Here is a 22,738-nt window from a genome sequence, read left to right as displayed (position 1 = left end):
CTGGCTGTGTCCTGTGTAGCCCAGATTCAGCTCCCAGGTGACCCCTGGAAGACTGAGGCACTCTTAGCACAACAAGTGGAATTTTACACACACAAAAGCCTGTCTTTTTCAAGTCCCAGTATCCAACTAAACATTATAACCTTCAGGCAGCAATGCTCAAAGTATGGATGCAAGTCATGGACTTCCATGAAATATGTGGATTCCAGAAAGGTTTAGTGTTGCTCCCTTTAGCCCACCCTTACCTCCATCCATCCCCAACCCAGGCCGGGTGACGACTTTTCTAAAACCAGTTTCTTGCTTGGTCGTTCACCAAAGTCTTGGGCCCTGAGCCCACTCCTTGTTGTTGTTCTGTTTGGCTGGGAAGCGGCCATGACCGCCTGGCCGCAGACTCGGCAGGCTCTCCCCATTCATCTTGGCAGACACTTTGGCCTTGCTGTGATGAGGAATACAGCTGCCCACTCACTCCTCCTCTGCAAGGGAAGAATGAGTCAGTGTCCCCCGCGGCAGATTGTCGAAGTGGACATGATTCTTGCTCCTCTGCATAAGGATTTCCAGCCACAAGTTCTGCTTCCTGAAGAATGATCTGACACCTGACCAGGTTGATCCTGGGCAGTGTCTGCCTTTGAAAGAGGAGGCTGGGTCTCTCCTGCAGCTTGGAAGGTGAAGGGGACTTGGCTGCAAGATGGGCCAGCTCTGTATGATCATATATAATAGCAATTTGCTGTCTACACTATCTCGTTTAAATCTCACAGCAAAATGGGAGTCGACTGGAGTTATTCATTCACTCATTCATCCAATGAATGTCAGTGATTGCCCACTGGCACAGTGGGTTAAACCACCCCTGTGACACCAGCATCCTATAATGGACCACAGGTTCAAGCCCTGGCTGCTCTATTTCCAATCCAACTCCCTGCTAATGTGCCTAAGAAAGCAGCAGAGACTGACCCAAGTACTTGAGCCCTTGCTCAAATTGGAGCATGTTAGAGGCCCGGATGGAGTTCCTACATCTTGGCCCAGTGCTGGCCATTGCAGTCACTTAGGGAATGAATCAACGGCTGGGAGATTTCTTTTTCTTCTCTCTCTCTCTTTCTATCACTCTGCCTTTCAAATAAATAAAATAAAATCTGAAAAAAAAAAAGGCTTGGCAGACATCAGTACAAAGATTCTTGCTTATGTAGAGCTTATCATTAGGGCAAAATGGAGGGTGGGGTGAAAATTTCTAGAGGAGTAAGAAAATGTTGTTTTCGGGGCCTACTCAGCTTATTAGCATGCTGTTTGGAGCCGTTTATTTGAACGTTCAGTTAACAGTGATCAAGAAGACCCCAAGTTCCAGCACTAGACTGGGCCCTGAGGATAAGATCAATGGTCCCTCCATCCTACAGACATCCTACGTCTAGGATGGAAGGAAGCAACCACAGATGAGTGCTCAGAAGCAGTCAGAAGGTAGACCATGTGCTGTAACAAAGGCACCTTTGCAGGGCAGCGGGACAGGCCACCCATGGTGGGGGCTCCAGCTGCCCAGGGGTGCCCATCCTCCCCAATGAAGTCCACTCAGAGCTGCCCTCTCCCTCTCCACTCCCTCTCCTGCTCCTGAACACTCTCCATGTGGTCACCCAGTGCACCCCTAATCCTGATGTGTTCCTTTGGAGCCTGACCAACCTAAAGTCTTGCTAATGTGGTACAGGTATTAACTGACTGCGTGCTGGCTTTTGTTTGCTCTTTCAGATAATTTATTTACTTTTTAACTGAATTTCAATCCCTTGTAACAGAGGGAGGCTGATTTCCTGGTAGGAGGGGCTGTTCTGTTAGCAGACAGGGGAAGGGCAAATCGGGGAAGGCCCAGCTCCTCAAGGTACAGGAGCAGACTCCTCCCTTCTCTCCCTTCTCAGGTGGGCCAATTTATCTCAGAACCTTCCATCTGTATTTGAAGGCAGTCTGGCATCCAGCTTGCCCTGTGCAAAAGCACCTTTGGAGTTCAGGAATTTTTAGGGATTAGAGGTCTTTTGGTGCTGGGAGTTTCAGTTTGTGGTCCAGGGGATACTGGCAGTGTGTCCTTAGAAAGCCTTTAGAGAGTGAGAGGGCTTCTGAGATGCTCTGTAAACTTTGTACAAATGAACCCCTGAAGACCGGGTCTACCGTTTCCATCATTTCTTCAACATTTAGAAGACCCAGAAGAGATGACCATCTTTTTTTTTTTTTTTTTTTTTTTTTTTTTTTTTTTTTTGACAGAGTGTACAGTGAGAGAGAGAGACAGAGAGAAAGGTCTTCCTTTGCCATTGGTTCATCCTCCAATGGCTGCCACGGCCAGCGTGCTGCAGCCAGTGCACGGTGCTGATCCGATGGCAGGAGCCAGGTACTTATCCTGGTCTCCCATGGGGTGCAGGGCCCATCCTCCACTGCACTCTCTGGCCACAGCAGAGAGCTGGCCTGGAAGAGGGGCAACCGGGACAGAATCCGGCACCCCAACCGGGACTAGAACCCGGTGTGCCGGCGCTGCAAGGCGGAGGATTAGCCTAGTGAGCCGCGGCACCGGCAAGAGATGACCATCTTTTTAAATGATGAGCTTGAGACTTCTAGAGAAGTAAATGACTCCATAGAGACAGCACAGTTAGAGTGTGGAGGGGCTTCTCTTCGTTATACATTGCTTCAATATTCATTCACCCTTCTGGGCTCATACCTTCATAGCCCGAGAAGCTGGGAACAACAAGCCACTCTTGCTTTATCACCACTCACAGGGGAGACCAGAATGGAGTTCCAGGCTCCTGGCGTTGGCCTGGCCCAGCCCTTGCTATTGTGGTCATCTGGGGAGTGAACCAGCAGCTGAAAAATCTGTGTGTGTGTGTGTGTGTGTCTGTCTGTCTCCCTCATCCCCATCCATCAAATACACACACACACACACACACACATATTTATCTATCTATCTATCTAATAAAGTGTGGAGGGGAATAAAAAGGGAAGGAGAGAGTGAGGAGGGGCCAGTACGGAGACTGGAACTCATGTTTCCATGGTCCATGCTGGCACTCATTCTATCTGCTCCACCACATGGGATCTTCAGGACTACGATTCAGGAGCTACTATTGTTGTATCATCAGCCCTGACCTTGCCTTCTCACCTGCCGCAGTGGAGTAAGAATGCTTTGTGGAAGTGATTTTGGAGAGCGTGTGTGTGAGGGAATGTCCAGGCTTCGTCATACAGGTAAAGATGTTGGGTGGTGTTTCTCGTTCCCTAAAAAAGAGAACTGTTAAGCTTTAGTACCTGTGTGTCCCTAGAGACCCAGTGCTTCCTTGGGCTTCTGCACAGACTCAATGCTTGACTGTAGAGAGGCATGACCCACAAGGCTATCCTTCCAAACAGCAGACTGCAGGGAAATAAATCACTTGAGGAATACAACCTTCAAATGCTGACATGTCAGGATCCTTTCGTCCAAGATAGAAATACCCAGCTGGGTTGCAGATGAAAGAACCCATGACATGCTGTGTTATCAGCATCAAGTCCAAGTTATCAAGGACATAAATATATACATACTCTTCCAGTACGCACTCCTCCAATCAATAGGCCAGAAACATTTGGCATGAACTCAGAGAGAAGGAAGGGAACACAATATCACAGACTGTAATTGAGAAGTAATGCATAAAACAGCAGAGTCTCTTAATTTTTTTTCTGCCTGTAACTATATACTAGACTCTAATTCATGACAGGGTTGCTTCTCAAACAGAGCCAACAGGAAATAGGTTTCCAAGTAGATGCTGCAGCCTTTGATGTGGTTAGAAGTTAGCATCATAGAGGGGAAAATGTTCCTGGGCTAGGAGTCAATGGGGGTCAGTTCAGGACTTGGCATCCCCGTGATACAGCTGGGTGAACCCAGCCAGTCACTAAGCTGCTCTATTGTTCTGTTTCCTGTTCTGACAAATTTATTTAGGAAATTTATTTCTATAGGAAATAAATTCTGTTAAGAGCATTGGGCTGGGTAAGCTGTAAGTCCCTCCCACTGTGCACATTCTTCTAACTCATTCATTCATTCATTCATTTTATTCTATATACCAGCTGCAATATTCCCAGTTTTTAAGGGGACAGGCCTATCTGAGGCCAGAGAACCCCTTAGACTCCCCTCCAACCCCAAGAGTCATGAGAGGTTAGGCTTGGCTATCCACTCACCAGCAGGAATATGGGCACCTCTTGCTGTAGCGACAGCAATAAAATTGCCACTCCCGATCCAGCACTGACTCGAAGTAGCGGCTCTGGAATCCGGCCACCAGGCCATTGTTGGAGCATGTCTGGTACCTGTGGAGAAGAAAGCAACCCTCAGGAACCCAAGGACAATGGTGCTCAAGCGACCCCTTCCCAAGATCCCATCTGTCACAGTCACATGTTCTTTCGCTGACTTGAATCCCTAGCATATCCCATTTTTATGTGGATAATAAAGACATAATTGTATTTGTAGATATGGCATATGTTCACTATTAAAATTCAATTGACCAGAATCTTTCAACTGAAGGAAGCTTGGAGAACATTGTCCCTGATTTACCTCTATGAAGTGTAGTTAGATGGAAGAATTTGTAAATAAATGGGATATAGAATTTTACCCTGAGATTTTTTTTTTTTTTTTGACAGGCAGAGTGGACAGTGAGAGAGAGAGACAGAGAGAAAGGTCTTCCTTTGCTGTTGGTTCACCCTTCAATGGCCGCCGCGGCCAGCACGCTGCGGCCGGCGCACCGCGCTGATCCGATGGCAGGAGCCAGGAGCCAGGTGCTTTTCCTGGTCTCCCATGGGGTGCAGGGCCCAAGCACTTGGGCCATCCTCCACTGCACTCCCTGTCCACAGCAGAGAGCTGGCCTGGAAGAGGGGCGACCGGGACAGAATCCGGCGCCCCAACCGGGACTAGAACCCCGTGTGCCGGCGCCGCTAGGCGGAGGATTAGCCTAGTGAGCCGTGGTGCCAGCCCACCTGAGAATTTTACAAATGCATGATTGCATTATTCATGTCATTTAAAATAAAATGTGGCATAATTCTTTTTATTCAAGTTTAATATAAAAATAAGACAAAAAGAAATGTAACAAATTGGTGAATTTCAAATAAACATTTCTTCTGCTATAGAATAGAGTCCTGGAAATGAGTGATGATCTCATCTGCCTTACACAGCATGCAAAGCCAAGAGGGAGCAGTGATTTGTCCGGGGCATCTCAACTCCTCACTGTTGGCCCAGGGATCTTTCTGCCACCCACTAGACCACAAGTTCGATGCGGTCAGGGTGTGTTTTGCTCAGAAGTCTATCCCCAGGGCCTTACAGAGTTGCAATAGCCCAATTACACTCAAGTTCCCTCTAAGGGTCTTTTCCTGTCCTAACGACTTAGTCATAATTCTTCAAATACATTAACCACTCTGCTGTGATTCACGGTCCACAAAGAATTTCCACTTCCATTTGACCTCAGAAGCCGCCTGTTTTCTTGTCACAGCACCTTCCTGACTAATCATGGGCTCGGAACGTGCAATCGTTTCTTTCTTTGTTCCACTTCCAGTAGTACTTTCTCCTGTTCTTGCCCTGAGCCCCATGGTGCCTTTGGTGCCGTGTGGCTGCCCCTTGTTAATGTGTTGATGAGGATGTGGTTTTCACCCTGGTCACAGTAGGTTTCCACTTTATGTATAATAAGTTTTTTCACAAGCTCAGTCCATTTCCTGTTGCTATAACTGAATACCAATGACTGGGTAGCATATAAGGAATAAAGTGTTATTTAAAGAGATTCAGGGGCTAGGAAGCCCAGGAGCACAGCACTGGCACCTGCTGAGCATCTGGTAAGGGCCTTCTTGTTAATTGTAACATGGAAGGGTACATCACATGCTGAGACAGACCACTTGCACAAGTTCAAGTCTTTTCCTTTTCTTGTGAAGGCAAAGATGATATAATGGGACCTGTCCTTATGACCTCATCTCATTCCAATCACCAGCGTAAGGCTCCACCTCTAAATACCATCATTAGATGAACTTGAGGATTCAGATTCCAACATACGAACTTTGAAGAACATATTCAAGCCATTGCATAAGCCCATCCCCAATAGGTCTTTACCCCTCTTTCTTTGCATTTCCTCCCCACCCAGGCCATGGGTCCAATCTCTCTTCTAAGTGGGCAGAGCAGGCAGCTATTCACGTAGAATGGCCTGATAGCTGCTGGAGCATAATCATGTTTTCCAAGTAGAGATAAGCTTCCAGAAAATAGAGTAGATAAGGGAAGAATAATAGCATAAAGTAAGAACAAAAGTGCTGACTGGTACAAGAGATCACACTGACACAAAAACTATAATGTTATTAGCAACTGGATTTCATTTTGTTCTTTTTCATCGTGAGAAATGAACCTGTGGATCTGACAAAACTAGATACCAAATTCATTTCACGGCGGTGGTTAAAAAGCACCTGTCCCTTTTATTCATTTTTGGTATGTTATTCAAATATGTATTCATGTATTCTCTTATCCATTCAGCAACTTATACTATGTGACTGCTCTTCATCCATCACTTTGCTGATGTGCTGAGAGAACTGAGAGATGGACTTGGTACTGGTCAACTATGCAAATTATGTTGGAATTCCTATTTCCAGGACATCTCTTACTATCACTAATGTGCTGCCTTCCTCTAAAACCAAGGTCTTTCATAGCTGAGCTGCCATGCAGTTTCCCTGGATCTGTGGGGGACTTCAGAAAGTTGCTGGGGGCCGGTGCTGTGGCGCAACAGGTAAATCCACTGCCTGCAGTGCTGGCATCTCATATGGGCGCTGGTTTGAGTCTCAGCTGCTCCACATCTGATGCAGCTCTCTGTTATGTCCTGAGAAAGCAGTAGAAGGTGGCCAAGTCCTTGGGCCCCTGCACCCGCATGGGAGACCTGGAAGAAGCTCTGGGCTCCTAGCTTCAGAAGGGTGCAGCTCCAGCCATTGCAGCCAATTGGGGAGTGAGTGAAAGACTTTCTCTCTCTCTCTCTCTCTCTCTCTCTCTCTCTCTCTCTCTCTCTTTCTCTCTCTCTCTCTCTCTCTCTCTCTCTCTCTCTCTCTCTTTCTCTCCCTCCTCCATATCTCCTCCCTCCTCCCTCTCTCTGCCTCTCCTTTTCTCTCTGTGTTCCTCTGACTTTCAAATAAATAAATAAATATAAAAAAAGAAAGTTGCTGGAAAATGGAGTTAAAACTCGAGTTTATTTTGGTACACAAATTTTTAAAATCCAAGCATAGAAAGAGTCTCCAAAAAGTTCATGGAAGTTGTGTATTATGAAAAAAGGTACACATGCGTTTCAAGAATTTTTGCACTAAAATAAACTTATTTTTAATTGTATCTTCCACAAGCTTTTTGATGTCCTCTTGTATTATTCTTTTTTTTTTTTTTTAACAGGCAGAGTGGACAGTGAGAGAGAGAGAGACAGAGAGAAAGGTCTTCCTTTGCTGTTGGTTCACCCTCCAATGGCCACCGCGGCCGGCACACCATGCTGATCCGATGGCAGGAGCCAGGTACTTATCCTGGTCTCCCATGGGGTGCAGGGCCCAAGCACTTGGGCCATCCTCCACTGCATTCCCTGGCCACAGCAGAGAGCTGGCCTGGAAGAGGGGCAACCGGGGCAGAATCCGGCGCTCTGACCGGGACTAGAACCCCGTGTGCTGGCGCCGCAAGGCGGAGGATTAGCCTAGTGAGCCGCGGCACCAGCCCTCTTGTATTATTCTACTGCTTTGGTTTGTCTTGTGCACCCCGATCCCCACAGGGGACAGAGTTCCCATGGTGGCAAGTTCCCTTAAGTAAAAATAAATGCGGGGTAATAAGCTGTTTCATGGAGTAGCAGTTCTGAAGGGCAAGCCAAGTTCCATGAATTCCCCACCGGCTGTCAGCCAGGCAGCTGGCCCCACAGTCCTGGATGGGAAGCATGTGTGTCACTTTCTCAGACACCACCCCAGATAACACTGCCCTGGGAAGATTACTGGGAACTTACAGTCTCATCAGAGCCTAAAACATGTGATAAAATTTAGATAACAGAGCATCATCCTCTGTCCTGAGCTTTGCTTTGTCTCCCTTAGTGTTTTGGTGCAGTGAGAATGCTTGGTCGTGTGGTGGTGTGAAATAATTCTTTCTAGAACTGATCTTTGTAGGCGTGCATTTTCACACTATGGAGAGCAGTACAGCATGGGATTTGGAGCCTCGGCTATGTTGCTGGACTGGGGCAACACTGCTCTTTGGTATGTCATCTTGCCAGGCTTCATAGCCACTAATAGCCTCAAATTACCTCACCTATAAAACGGGCATAAATAGACATACTAAAGTTATTAGCCCTGGATATTCTAATTAAAATTACTAAATAAATGGGCATACTAATTGGAGTTATTGTGATAACCAAATAAACAAACGTGTAGTGTCTAAGATAATGTCTGTCAATGCAAAATTATTTACGATTGCATTGTGCCTTCATTTTGTCTACACAGTCACTGTGAGTAGAATTTTTGAAAGCTTCTCCTTGGCTCCGTGCCTCTGGTTTACTCATATGCATTCCCTGAGTTGCTATTTCAAGTCCTTTGAGGTTGGTTGTCTCAGTGGCCCCCTTTGCAGTGGAGGTATATGGATATGTATTATTACCATGCATCATGGTAAAGCCCTTGAGGGAGGAGACCATTTAATCTTGATTTTGTATTCTCCACAGTGCCTGACACTGTTACAAATGTTTAGAGGGAAAATGGATCATCCAGCGACTAATTGGGCTACTCCCATTATCAGAAGCAGAATTGACACAGAAGAGCTCATCACACCAATGTATGATGGGTTCTGAAACTCTACCCAGTAGATTCTGTGGACTTGGTGAGTGATCCTTCTTCCCACTCCAGCCTTCTCTCTTTGAAACTCAGACTGCTCGGGGATGAGAATACAAAGTGAACACAGTTTCAGGTATTCCTCTCCTCATGCTTCCTTTCCCTCTCAACCACCTTTTTCAAGCTCCTTATTTAACAAATCTCGCCTAATCGTTGGCCCACATCTGTAAGATTAAATACACAGCAGCCAAGAAGGTGAGGGAAGATGTGAGGGTAGCATCTGAATGGGTAGAACTGGGACTAGAGGGGTGCCAGCACTGTGGTACAGTGGGTTAAAGCCCTGGCCTGAAGTGCTGGCATCCCATATGGGCTCCAGTTCGAGTCCCAGCTGCTCCACTTCCAATCCAGCTCTCTGCTATAGCCTGGGAAAACAGTAGAAGATGGCCCAAGTCCTTGGGCCCCTGCACCCACGTGGGAGACCTGGCAGAAACTCCTGGCTCCTGGCTTCGGATCAACTCAGCTCTGGCCATTGCGGCCAAATGGGGAGTGAACCACTGAATGGAAGACCTCTCTGTCTGTCTGTCTCTCTCTCTCCTCTCTGCCTCTCCTCTCTCTGTGTAGCTCTGATTTTCAAATAAAATAAATAAATATTAAAAAAAAAGTACTGGGCCTAAAGGGACTTGGGCCTAGAGGGACTTGTATCATTGAAGTTATTCAAATTCAATTTAAAAAAAAATAGTGAAGTTTTGACTCATTTTACAGCACTCGGTTGTTGCTGTTGAATGGTTTGCAGAAGAGAATATTGGTGCAAACTCTAGCTTTCCTGGTGAATGTGACATGCCCCAGTTGAGTCATTGGCATGGACTCCAGGGAGCGTTCTTTTGGAGTGTATGGGCACAGGCACCAAGCTTCAGAGATGCTTCTCTCCACCTCAGAAGACATGTCTGAAGGCTGAGGCTCAGTTCTAGTTGTACAAACTGGAATACTGTCAGCCCTGCTCCACCTGACACTAGAAACATTCTAGAAGGAGAATCACAGCCAAGTATTGCTTTGCAGAGCTGTTCTGAGATAGAGGCCCTCTGGGAGCAAAGGCAGAAAACCTTCTCCTGTGTCTGCAATATGAAAGCACTTGAGCCTCAAGATGTGAGGAAAGAGCCCTGGCAGAGTGATCAGCTGTCGCAGCTTCTAGTTCTCACCTTCAGATTTTTGGGACAGCCTCACTTAAGTCACCGTGAGGATTCAGTGAAATAATGCCTGCAAAACTCTTGGTCAAGATGGCAACCGAAAGGGCCAGGATCCAAACTCCAATGTGTTTGAGGCCAAAGTTCATGTTCATGAGCTCACAGGAAGCAGAAAAATGGCTTTGGAATTGTCTGTCAACTCTGCTCAATTCTCTGGCCAGGCTTTCCCTCTGTTGTCTGTATTCTCCATCAAGTCCAGGGCCGTTGGACAGGCAGAATGGCTGGGGTTGGAACTGCTTTTGCTTGTGAACTCCTCTGTGGAGTTCTAATCTCTCCTTCTGGTCCCTGTTGGTCTTGATCCAAACTGCTAGCAATATAGGGGGTGAACATCAAGGTGGCATGTACCAATGCCATCTCACTATTTCAAGTGATCAATTTCAGTTCACAATTGATCATAATGAAAGGACTAAGAGTCAAAGGGAGCACATAAACAAGTCTAGTACCTGCTAACACTAACCGATAGAATAAATAAAGGGGAGAGTGATCCAACATGGGAAGTGAGATACTCAGCAGACTCATAGAATGGCAGATGTCCTAAATAGCACTCTGGCCTCAGAATCAGCCCTAAAGGCATTCGGATCTGGCTGAAAAGCCCATGAGAGTATTTCAGGCATGGAAAGCCAAGACACTCTGGCAAAAAGATCTCTGTGAGTGAGATCCCAGTGGAAAGAACAGGTCTTCAAAGAAAGAGGTACCTTTCTCTGAAGGGAGGAGAGAACCTCCACTTTGACTATGACCTTGTCTAAACAAGATAAGAGTCGGAGAACTCAGAGGGCTTCCATAGCCTTGGAAACTCATGACTGGAGCATAGGGAGATTACTGATGCCATAGACAGGAGTGTCAATTGGTAAAGTCAACAACAGGAGTCACTGTGCACTTACTCCTCATGTAGGATCTCTGTCCTTAATGTGCTGTACATTGAGATTTAATGCTATAACAAGTACTCAAACAGTATATTTCACTTTGTGTTTCTATGGGGGTGCAAACTGTTGAAATCTTTACTTAATGCATACTAAACTGATCTTCTGTAAAAAAAAAAAAAAAGAAATTATCAATTCCCAATTTGACTCTCACTGGGATTAAACATGACAATAGGTCTGATCTGATTTCATCATCATTTAAAAAAAATCATCTATTATTTTTCACTTTATGTTTCTGTGTGGGAGCAAACTGTTGAAATACTTACTTAATGTATACTAAGCTGATCTTCTGTATATTAAGATAATTGAAAATGAATCTTGATGCGAATGGAAGGGGAGAGGGAGTGGGAAAGGGGAGGGTTGTGGGTGGGAGGGACGGTATGGGGAGGAAGCCATCGTAATCCATAAGTCGTACTTTGGAAATTTATATTCATTAAATAAAAGTTAAAAAAATAACAAATTAAAAAAAAGAAAGGAAATGAAATTAGTGTGTCAAACAGAAAAAAAATAGGGGGTGAAGATGAGTCAGTTGTGGGACAGGGTAGAAGGGAGAGCACCATCTTGGTAAAAAAAGAAACTCTCAAAATAATAAAATAGATGAGAGAGCCAATTATGATGGCCTTTTTCTTCCAAGTCCCACAAACAGATGTATTTCAAAGGCCACTAGCTGGTCTACAACCCTAAAGTAGAGGTGGACCAAGACAAGATGAGTTCCTCATCCTGACCAGTGGCTAATCTCCTGTGTTGGGAAGACTATGTGACATAGTCTCTTTAATTCCTCCAAATTTCTTCTCCTCTGTCTTAAGCTGGACAAGGTTTTAAGTTATACCCACTGTATTTCAGTTTTGCAGAACAAGGTTTTGACTTTCGTTAATACTATTTTCCCCATAATAATTATCTGAGGTGCTATTGGGCATTTGTAATATAGTCTACAGAGTTTACAGTGTTCATTATCTTTCTATAATTATTCACCAGAATTCACTCTATGCCTGGTGCTCTATGTGGTCTAGAATCTTTTTCCAGAGGACTACTACTGATAAGCAGATGTGATAAGACAGATTCTGGAGATGCAGTGGACTTGTACCAAAGACAGAGCAGAAGAGAAATAGGGGATTGGATGGGGAGCATGGGGCAGGGAAGTGGCAAGAAGCAGAGACACACCCGCATAGGGGGCAAGTTTGCCCCAACCAAGGGGCTTTTAAAGTTCTGGATTTTCCTCTTGAGCCTGAACAGAATAATTCCTTCCCAGTCCCACTCTTTCTGCTAATACACATACCCACTTTTATGAAAATGGGGATAATAATCCCTATCATGACAGTATTATGTGAAGAATGAAGAGACGGTACATGTCACATGCCTGGCATAGAGCCTGGCACAAAGTATGATATTAAAAGGCAAGAGAAGGCATAGTTGTTATTTTAGAGTGACCATAAATAGCTATAATTTAATAGAAAGGGAAGCTACATTCTAGTCTCCAAAAATCACTTTCTATAATCACTGGGTTCTCTCAGAAAGTAGATGTCAGAAAATTAAAAAAAAATATTAAAGGCTCTTTTTCCCTGAAGAAGCCTTCCTTCTTTGACAGTTATGACCCATACAGAATTTCCTTCCTGTGGCATGTTGATGTCACCATCACACATTTCAACTAATGTGTGTTGTCCCTGAGTAATCTCATGGTACCATGGTGTGACCTTTTGGAAGGCAGACACTGCACCATGTACTACTCGGTCTCCTGCCACAATGGTGCGCACATGAACAGCCTCTTTAAACAGAATGGGGTGGGTGCACACTGCAGCTAGGTAAGAGTCTGCTGTCTTCTGTACATCCAGGATTTTCTTTTAAGAATTATTTATTAGACAGGCAGAGTGAAAGAGAGAGAGAGAGAGAGAGAGATATCTTCCAGGCTCCTGTTCACTCCCCAATTCACCACATGGCTAAAGCTGGGCCAGGCCAAAGCCAGGAGCTAGGAACTCCATCCAGGTCTCTCATGTGGTGGCAGGGCCCAAGTACCCAGGTGCATTAGTAGGGAGCTGGATCAGAAGTGGAACAGCCAGGACCTGAACTGGTACTCTGACATAGGATGCTGGTGTTGCATGCTGTACCACAACACCTGCCCCCAACCACATGCATGTTTTAAGTCTGCTAGTCTGTCTTCCAGGTTTTAAGATGGTAAACCACAAATGAGCTGTTGAACAACTGACCTGGATAGAAAGCCTAAGTAAAGAACAAAGGGAGAACACCTCTCCCAAATATATATACATATTCCTGACCCATTTTGGAAAAATGCAGATGGTAGAAGCTACCCTAAAGGCCTCTGAGTAGATACCGATGATCTTGTGAGATGTATATAATGTACACTTGATATCTAGAGGTTGTGATGAAATTATGTCTCTCTTGTTTTTGATCACTGGTGTGGTTTATTTTTATTTATTTTTTTGACAGGCAGAGTGGACAGTGAGAGAGAGACAGAGAGAAAGGTCTTCCTTTTGCCGTTGGTTCACCCTCCAATGGCCGCCGCGGCTGGCACGATGCGGCCGGCACACCGCGCTGATCTGAAGGCAGGAGCCAGGTACTTATCCTGGTCTCCCATGGGGTGCAGGGCCCAAGCACTTGGGCCATCCTCCACTGCACTCCCTGTCCACAGCAGAGAGCTGGCCTGGAAGAGGAGCAACTGGGACAGAATCCGGCACCCCAACGGGGACTAGAACCCCGTGTGCTGGCGCCGCAAGGTGGAGGATTAGCCTAATCAGCCGCGGCGCCAGCCACTGGTGTGGTTTTAAATGCACGAGTATCAGTTTGCACAGAGCAGTCATAGTAGCAGTGAAAAATGGTCTTTATCAGGGACTTAACATTTGCCAGACACTGTGCCAGGCACCAAATAAACATTAACCATTTAATCACCAATGCAATCCTATGAAATAGCTCATGTAGTCAGTTTCCCATAACCATCATCATTTTATGTATAAGAAAACCCAGGTATAGAGATGTTAAGTGCTTTCCCTAAGGACACACAGCCAGTAATGTACATACATGAGGGATCTGCAACAGTTACAAAAAATACGTACTATGAAAAAACTATGCATGGACTTGAAAATTCTTTGCAACAGAACAAAGTTATCTTTTAATTCCCCCTTTCCACAGAGTTTTTGAAGTACCCACCTTATCTCACTTAATTCTCACAATTCTAGGAAGTTGCTTTGTTGATAAAAAACTGAAGACTCAAGAGTTGACGGGAGTTGCCGAAAGGTTGTAGTGGAACTGCATTGTGAGGGTTGTTCTGTTCGACTCCAAAGTTCATAAACTTTCCATTACTTCAAGATGCCTCAAATAACTGCCCCTACCCCCAATCCCCACAACACACGCAGAGGAAAGTATTCCAACACTGTGGAAATATCTTATCGATTGGGAAGATTATGTCTGGCAGGTACCCAGATGGAAGCAACTCTTCCACTTGGAGGAGTGAACTTTTGCCATTCTTGCGAGAACAGATAGCAACCATTTTTGCAAAGCTCAAGTTCCCCCAGACAATTGATTCCTGGTACTTAGCAGAGTGACCTAGATGGAAAATTGGCAAGAATCCTAGATCTGCCTGCCGTACCTTGTTCTCCCACACTCTGCCTTCTTGCCCTCCAAAGTCATTCTTACATGGATATGATGACTTCCTTTAGTTCAGCACTCACTATGGCTTTATCCAAGAACAAAAATAACATTTCATATCCACCTGTAGCCTTATGGCATTAGATTCACTGTCTTGGGTTCTGCCTTTAACATGCACTATAATGAATAAGAGGCCTCCCAATGTCTCGGAGCCACATCTCACCTATACAATGGAGACAATAGTTAATACCTGCCTCCTTCACTGTTGTAAAGACCAAAGAAGATTAGACTATCAGTCACTCAATGCTAGAGACGGTATGTGTTCATCTTCATGCTCCTTGAATCTAGCAAAATTTGTGATATTAAGCATTTAGTAGTGAAGAAATGAGCAAATGAATTTGTGAGAGTGTAATTCTTTATACACTATAAATTAGGAATAAGGTCATAGAATTTGTATTTAGGTAATGACTTCATTTATTTATCAAGTTGCTGCATTTTTTTTGCCTTAATTCCTAATCTATGATGTAAGGAGGTTGCTGTAGATGACACCAGAGTCCCCTCCCAATGCTGGGATGTTTGCCTTCTGCTATGCTCTGCCTAACTTTTGAACTCCCAGTGCATTCTCTGCCAGCTTGGAATCTTATGTGTGTTTTTTAACCCTTGTATTTTGAAGAAAGTTATAGAAAGATAATACACAAAATTCACATGTACTCTTCATCCAGCGTCCCCTGATGTAATATTTAATAATTATGGTGTATTTATGAACACTAAGAAATTAATATTGGCACAGTGGTAAACTCAGACTTTATTTGGATTTTACCAGCTTTCCACTAATGTCCTTTTTCTGTTCCAGGATCCAAACCAAGATATTGTTTAGCATTCAGTTCTTATGAATTTTTAAATAAAGAGTTCACCATTTTTTAACAGTTTATGGAGACATTAGGATTATTAGGAGATTGAAAACTGAATACAAAGAATTCTTCCTGCAGTAATTAAGTGTATCAGCCACCCTCTGCGACTTAGGGATCTCAGGAATGTTGAGCATCAAAGGTATGAGAAAAATGTTTTCCCCATAAGAAATTCTGCAGACTTTCCTGTTGATGATGATGGGGACACTGGTGAGATATGGACTGCCTCATGCAACTAATTAGACTGAGTTAGTCTCTTGCGACATATATTTGAGGGGCTCACTTTGTTCCAGGTCCATTGTAGGCGCTGAAGAGACTATGATCATGAGACAAAGTCTCTGTGTTCGAAAAGCTTCTGTTTTCATCAGGTAAACAAGCAATGAACAACACATATCATTGGTGACAAGTGCATCACAGGATACAGGTGGGTTGAGGGATTAATGTGAGAAGCGTTGGTGGGGTCTATGAGTACTAAACACTCAGAACCAGGATGACTGTTCAGTGCTGGATAGAATGTTGGACCTAATTATGGTCAGATTAAGGAAAACTGAGCTCCTGCCCAACATGTACCTTGATGCTGACATGGCTCTGTGGGAAATATCTCCTTTCTCCTCTCCTCCATCATGAGCTCAGGAATTCATCTCTGATATTAACTGTCACTTCAGGGGGGAAGTGTTCTTTGACACACCAGAGGAAAAAGAAGTGATGACATGGAGAACACTCTTTCTCTGAATGTGGACTGCAGGTAAAACTGGTTGCCCAAGTCCCAGATGCAGTAAATCTTTCTTGCCTGCCTGTTGATAGGGTGTGATGTGCCATGTTCCTGTTCTAGACTGCTATTTGCTTTAAAAATCTCTCCTAGTTTCTCCTATAAGCGTCACAGTAATTACCCTTTAGCAGTTGATAAGATGAGCAACACCCATTCTTTTTCCTTTCTTTTTCTTCCAGAATGAAGAACTGAATGCCACAGACACAGAGCTAAGAGACAACACAAGCAGGAGCTGTGAATCCAGGGTTCCTGATTGCAAGCCTGGGGCAACTTCCATCACATGACACATAGCTTAGCCTCACTAGAACATCTCAGCTTTCTCTTGTCCCACAGAGGACCTGGTGCACAGCCACCTTTTCCAACCCAAGTTAGAGAACACCCCCGAGCACACTCTGAGATGGCAAGATACTAGGGGACCCAGGTGAAATCTCCTGGCTCTAGTTAGTGACAGAGGCCATATCCATACTTCAGACTGGGACCTGAAGTGTGGTTCTCAGCAGAGAAACCAGGATAAACCCCAGCATCACAAGCCACTCAGCCAGGATGGCACCTCCTTCTAAAGACAGTGCCCCCCGAGCAGACCTCTTTGGCTGATCCTATGTCTGCGATCAAGTCTCTGTTCAGCGTCCCTCCCCTCTCTTTAAACAAACTTGAAGCTAATTTTGTTACACAAGGCAGCCAGATTGCACAGCAGTGTGACCAACTCTTCCCCCTGAACAGATTAAGAGCCTGAATCCAATAGGAAGATGTAATTGCTCCCCAGCCTGTGAGAAATTTCTTTCCTTCCAGATTTTTCTGCGAGACGGGAGTCTGAACTCAAAGTCATAATTATCTAAAAAACACGTTCCTGGTAATTGGTATCAGTCCCCAGGCAGCTGAGTCCTAGCGTAAAGAACTTGTTTAGCTTGTTTGTGAGTGCCCAACCCTCTGATCAGTGAGAGAAAAGGAGAAACAGAGAGTGGAGGGAGGAAGAGAAAGGTCCCTCAACCCTGTCCACCAAAGATGCAGAGGCAGGGAGGTGGAACAGACTCTCATCCGTCAGCCTCTCACTTGGCTCCCCATCGGCCAAAAACATCATGTAATTTCACCTTCCTGTTTTGCGTTTTCTTCAAGTAGTTTGGGAATATATGATAACTCAACCACGGGTTGTCCAGTGTAAAGCTAAACATCATTTGATGTGAACAAGGGACGCCAGCATGCTTGAGAAAGCCAAGCACGATTTCAGGGGTGAACTGCAGTTCTGTGAAGCCTGCAGCGATCACGCTGTGTGACCCTTCAGGTGGAAGCTTAGAGAGCTCAGTGTCTGGGGCAAGGTCACCCGTATGTCATTAGCACCAGCAGCAAACCCAGGCTTCCTGACTCAGAGGCCAGAGCTCTTCCTCCGGGATTGGAGGAATCACTGCAGAGTGTATTTCACTGTGGCTCTTCTGAGGGGTGTTAGAAGGTCCTGTGACCACACGAAGGTTCCTCTGAGAGAGGAGAACCAGAGGGAGAGTTGTAACTTGGTTGTTTCCATCCTGCATGCGAGACAATGGGCTGGCTGTGGGGAGTCTGGACACTCTCCTCAAGGAAATCTGGTCTGTGCACCAGCCATTTGTCAGACAGAGTTTGAGATCACTAAATTGGCTTGCCACAGGCAGCAAGGGTAGATGAAGATGGCCCAGCAAAAGCTGTCCAAGTAGCCTACTGCCTCAGTTCTCCCACTCCCGGCTGCCTGTGGGACCCCTCTCCCTACCCAACCTACAAACTGGTAGAGTCCCTCCCCAGTCAGGAAGTCATGCTTGTCTCCATCCCTTTAGGACCAAGAGCTCTAGCACACATGGGGGCTGTGGCCTGGTTCTCCCATCACAGAATCAGCTGTTGCGCTGGGGCCCAGGTTGGGTTATGGCAGCCAGCTCTCATAAGCCCATCCCAGTTGCTTAACACCCAGTCTTAGGAGCAGAGACTGGATCTGCAACCAAATCCCTGTTTTCCAGTGGAGGAAATGTTGATCTCTACCACAGTCTCTCTGCTTATAGGTTTTATAAAATAACGTATAGATAGGTTTTGAGCATGAGATGAGATAATCCAGGTAAAGTACTTAGCTTAGTGGCTGCTCAGGGTAAGCACTTGATCAATGGCAGCTATATCATTGCTTAGAGACCTCCTCTCTGGCCTGGCTCCTTCACCTATCAGGATCTTTTCTCCTTGAACTTCCTGCAATTGTTTTGTCTTCTGGCTGTGTGACCCTAGGCTTAAGCCTGACAACTCCAGAGCCCCACTCCACCAAGTGCTGCTCCACCAAGGGCCTGCTGGAACCCTTCTCAGGGCCCTGGTGTTTTCTGCATATACAGTCCACCAGCTGGGCTTCCTCCTCACTGCGCATGCTTCCCTCCCTCAGGGTCAGCCTTTACCCTCTCACCCAGCGCCGCTGCAGTCCAGCTCCACTGAGGCTGCTGTGAATCAACCCGCCTAGCTGTCAGTGGCTCCTGAGCCAGGACTGGGGCTGGGCCCTCCTGGAAGAAGCGCAAGTCCATGCCACTGACTTGCAGTCACGCAAGTCAGGCAGAGTGCAGTCACGCAAAGGCAGCACCTCTCTCTAAACACTTTTAGGAAACTGGTTTCCAGCAACGCAGGCCACTTTAAATTCCAGCAGAGAGAAGGACCTCGGGTCTCATAATCAAGAGGGCACATTTCATCAAGCCAGCAGAGAACTGTTCAATTACACTTCCCTTTGCTTCAATTTCTTTTTCTTCTCTTCCCCAGTCACTGGCTCTAAATCAATATCTCTCACACTATCTATTCTGAGGGCCCAATTGTTTGCTTTTCCCACACTATAGTGTACCAATACTTGTGTAAAACAGCAGAAATAAATTGCTACAGAATAAAAATGTCATTCGATTGTCACAGCAATGTGAAATTGCTGTAATTTCTTCAATATTTTCCATTTCTACACTTAATCAGACCCACACCATCCCCTGGGCCACACTGAGAGTATTGCTGCTTCTGAAAGGAACGGAACCCCAAAAGGGTCCATCTGCCTCAGACGCCCTCCCTGCCTGGGCATTTGTCCTGTGATATTTGTCCACTCCGCAGTAGCTCTGCCCCACCCAGAGCATGCAATGGCAAGCTGGGGGTGTGGTTTGCATAGGCTTTAGGTCGTTTTGATCCCCAAGAGTCCAGCAGCCCTCAGGGTAAGGTAGTGCAGCAATGTCCCCAGCCCAAGTGTGGCAGCAGCCCCTTACCATTCCATGCCAGCCCTGTTGATCTCCTCCCACCAGCACTCGGTGGGCTCCCCGAGGCTCTGGGGTGTGGGCATGCAGGCGTAGTTCCATTGTCTGTCAGAGCCTTCCTTCTTGTTGAAGATGCTCCTGACGGCCACCACCACCTGGCCATGAGGACACTGGTAGCTGAAGCCCTGCCGATTCAGATTCACCCACCCATCATCGCTGTAGTCATGGTACTGCTGGTATGGGTATCCATAGTAGTCACCATACTGGCCCCAGGCCATGGTGACCAATGGCAAAAGTGCCCACAGGAGAGAGAAGTCCATGCTGCCTGGGCTCCTGGCAAAAAAATGTCACCCTAAGTTTGCTGGGCTGACTTTTATACAGCTGCCACTGACATGTGGCTTCCAGATGTTGGGGGAAAGGATCCAACTGCAGTGTGTCATCGCTGAAGCAGAAGTTTTCCACGCTGAGAAATTGGCCATAAGTACATTCGACTTGTTTTAAGGTGGAATTTTAGGACTATGCAAGGAACATGTACGTTAGAGAAACTCCCTGGAGAAAGAACAACTTTGCAGATAGTTCATAAAAGCCAACTGCTTCACACCCACTAGAATCATTGACCCGAAAAAGCCTGGTGAGGAGCACGTTTGTCACTCGTCTCTCAGCACCTCACACCGCTCTGCCCTGCACTTCCAGAATTTCGTAAATCCCAGACAGTGACCTCAAAACACCAAAATAATCAGATGGAGAGATGAGAGTCATTTAGATTTCTACATGGCTGAATGCCTGGTTTCTTTTTCCAACATCTTTGAATCCTTGAGTATGAGCTACTCTTGAGAATTCCTGTGGTGCATATGTATGTACGGGCAGATTAGTGAAGCATTATCTAAATGTAAGCCTCTTCCCAAGATGTGGATATTGGACTCAGCCACATCTAGAAACCATGCTCTGTTCTCAATATGTAAAGAGGTTAATCTGCATAACCCACATTTTATGCTTGTTTTTTTTTTTCCTTTCATATCGAGTTTTCTTTTCATTAAAGCACAAAGTACATTAACAAAATGGATGTTTCAAGACATCTAGTGTATAGTCATGTAACCAGCATCATAATCAAGTCAAAACAATTGCATCAATCCAAAAATATCTCCTAATACCCCCTTGTAGTCAAATCCTCACTACCACTGGTAACCACAGGTCTCCTTCCTGTTAAATGAATTGAATTCTTCCATATGTAGCCGTTGAGTCTTTCACTTAGCATAATGCTTCTGGGATTCATCTGTGTTGCTGTGTGTGTCAGTAGTTTGTTCCCTTTCACTGCTGAGAAGCAGTCCATAATATGGAATATCTATCAGTTGGAGAACATTTGGGATTTTCAATTTTTGCAAATTAATCATGTATAAGTAATTATGTAAAACTAATTATGAATAAAGTTCATGGAAAAATCATAAGTCTACTTTGGTGCAAGTGCTTTCGGAAATCCAGTCATAGTTTTTTAAAACATGCATTTTTCTATGAACTTTTGAAGCCCCATAATGGAATACTACTAGGCCATAAAAGAATGAAATTTCGTCTTTGCCATCAAAATCAATGCAATTGGAGACCATTATGCTTAGTAAAATAAGCCAGATCCAAAAAAGACAAACACTATATATTTTGTCTGATTAACTGCAACTGATATAGAGAGTACAAAAACCAATGTGTCCAGATAGACTGACATCTTATTATTTGATTGCTATCTATAACCTTTGCCTATACCCCTGGATAACAGTTGTGTCTCTACTTTTTTTATTTTTTATTTTTTTAACTTTTATTTAATGAATATAAATTTCCAAAGTACAGAATATTGATTACAATGGCTTCCCCCCATAACGTCCCTCCAACCCGCAACCCTCCCCTTTCCCACTCCCTCTCCCCTTCCATTCATATCAAGATTCATTTTCGATTCTCTTTATATACAGAAGATCAGTTTAGCATACATTAAGTAAAGATTTCAACAGTTTGCTCCCACACAGAAACATAAAGTGAAAAATACTGTTTGAGTACTAGTTATAGCATTAAATCTCAATGTACAGCACACTAAGGACAAAGATCCTACATGAGAAGTAAGTGCACAGTGACTCCTGTTGTTGACTTAACAAATTCACACCCTTGTTTATGGCATCAGTAATCACCCTAGGCTCTTGTCATGAGCTGCCAAGGCTATGGAAGCCCCCTGAGTTCACTGACTCTGATCATTTTTAGACAAGGCCATGGTCAAAGTGGAAGTTCTCTCCTCCCTTCAGAGAAAGGTACCTACTTGTTTGATGACCTGTTCTTTCCACTGGGATCTCACTCGTGGAGATCTTTCATTTAGGTTTGTTTTTTTTTTTTTCCCCCAGAGTGTCTTGGCTTTCCATGCCTGAAATACTCTCATGGGCATTTCAGCCGGATCTGCATGCCTTAAGGGCTGATTATGAGGCCAGAGTGCTGTTAGGACATTAGCCATTCTATGGGTCTGTATCTCACTTCCCATGTTGGATCATTCTCTCCCTTTTTTATTCTATCAGCTAGTATTTGCAGACACTATTCTTGTTTATGTGATCCCTTTGGTGTCTCTACTTTTTAATTGTAGATTTCTTTGTTTAGAGGAGCATGGAGCCTTTGATGTGCTTATAAAGCAAACTGAAAATACGTTATCACAAAAAATTAAAAGTAAAAAGGGAAAGAAAATAAAAAAGAATCCTTTGGGTGTGTCTTAGGCATGATATTTCCCATTTGTCCTCATGGTCAACCTGAAGAAAGTCTCTTAAAATCGTGATTGTTGACCAATTAGATTAGAAGTCCCCCCAAGAAATTTTTTAAAATACAGACTCCTGGGGGCCGGCGCTGTGGCACATAGGTTAATCCTCCGCCTGTGGCGCCGGCATCCAATATGGTCACCAGTTCGAGTCCCAGCTGCTCCTCTTCCCATCCAGGTGTCTGCTATGGTCTGGAGAAGCAGTAGAGGATGGCCCAAGTCCATGGGCCTCTGCACCCTTGTGGGAGACCTGGAAGAAGCTCCTGGCTCGTGGCTTTGGATAGGCACAGCTCTGGCCATTGCATCCATTTGGGGGAGTGAACCAGTGGATGGAAGACTTTTCTCTCTGTCTCTCCCTCTCACTGTCTGTAACTCTACCTCTCAAATAACTAAATAAATTAAATAATAAAATAAAATACAGACTCCTGAGCCCTACAGTAGATCTACTAAGTCATAACTTCACAGGGGTGTCCAGGTATCTATATTACAAAGAAATGCTTTCCAGCTGACTCTCATTAATACCAGTGTTTAGGAAGGAGCTGCCTACAGGCATGT

At 45.0% G+C, this 22,738-nt stretch overlaps 1 protein-coding gene and 2 long non-coding RNA genes across 3 annotated transcripts in view; 2 read left to right on the top strand and 1 right to left on the bottom strand.

Annotated features, from left to right (window-relative positions):
• Positions 1 to 11,047, top strand: part of LOC149125389 (uncharacterized) — a 116,172-nt gene extending 105,125 nt beyond the window's left edge. Inside the window, exon 3 of the long non-coding RNA XR_016210419.1 lies at positions 8,658 to 11,047. This is a non-coding gene — a long non-coding RNA (uncharacterized LOC149125389). The remainder of the gene's footprint in view (positions 1 to 8,657) is intronic.
• DPT (dermatopontin) overlaps positions 1 to 19,759 on the bottom strand; it is a 33,786-nt gene extending 14,027 nt beyond the window's left edge. Inside the window, exons 1-2 of the mRNA XM_002715598.6 lie at positions 19,423 to 19,759; positions 4,156 to 4,281 (exon numbers count right to left, since the gene is read on the bottom strand). Of these exons, the coding sequence (XP_002715644.1) occupies positions 4,156 to 4,281; positions 19,423 to 19,730 (434 nt within the window). The 5' untranslated portion in view covers positions 19,731 to 19,759. The remainder of the gene's footprint in view (positions 1 to 4,155; positions 4,282 to 19,422) is intronic.
• LOC127493552 (uncharacterized) lies at positions 11,435 to 20,852 on the top strand. Its single transcript, XR_016210424.1, has 2 exons — positions 11,435 to 16,174; positions 16,378 to 20,852. It is a non-coding gene; the product is annotated as an uncharacterized LOC127493552 (long non-coding RNA).
• The last annotated feature ends 1,886 nt before the right edge of the window (positions 20,853 to 22,738 follow it).

This window comes from Oryctolagus cuniculus, chromosome 7 (genome assembly GCF_051225735.1).
Source record: "Oryctolagus cuniculus isolate XC-2025 breed Fujian yellow rabbit chromosome 7, ASM5122573v1, whole genome shotgun sequence".
NCBI lineage: Eukaryota > Metazoa > Chordata > Mammalia > Lagomorpha > Leporidae > Oryctolagus > Oryctolagus cuniculus.
The sequence above is the reverse complement of the archived record's forward strand: the minus strand, read 5'-3'. Positions and strand labels throughout refer to the sequence as shown.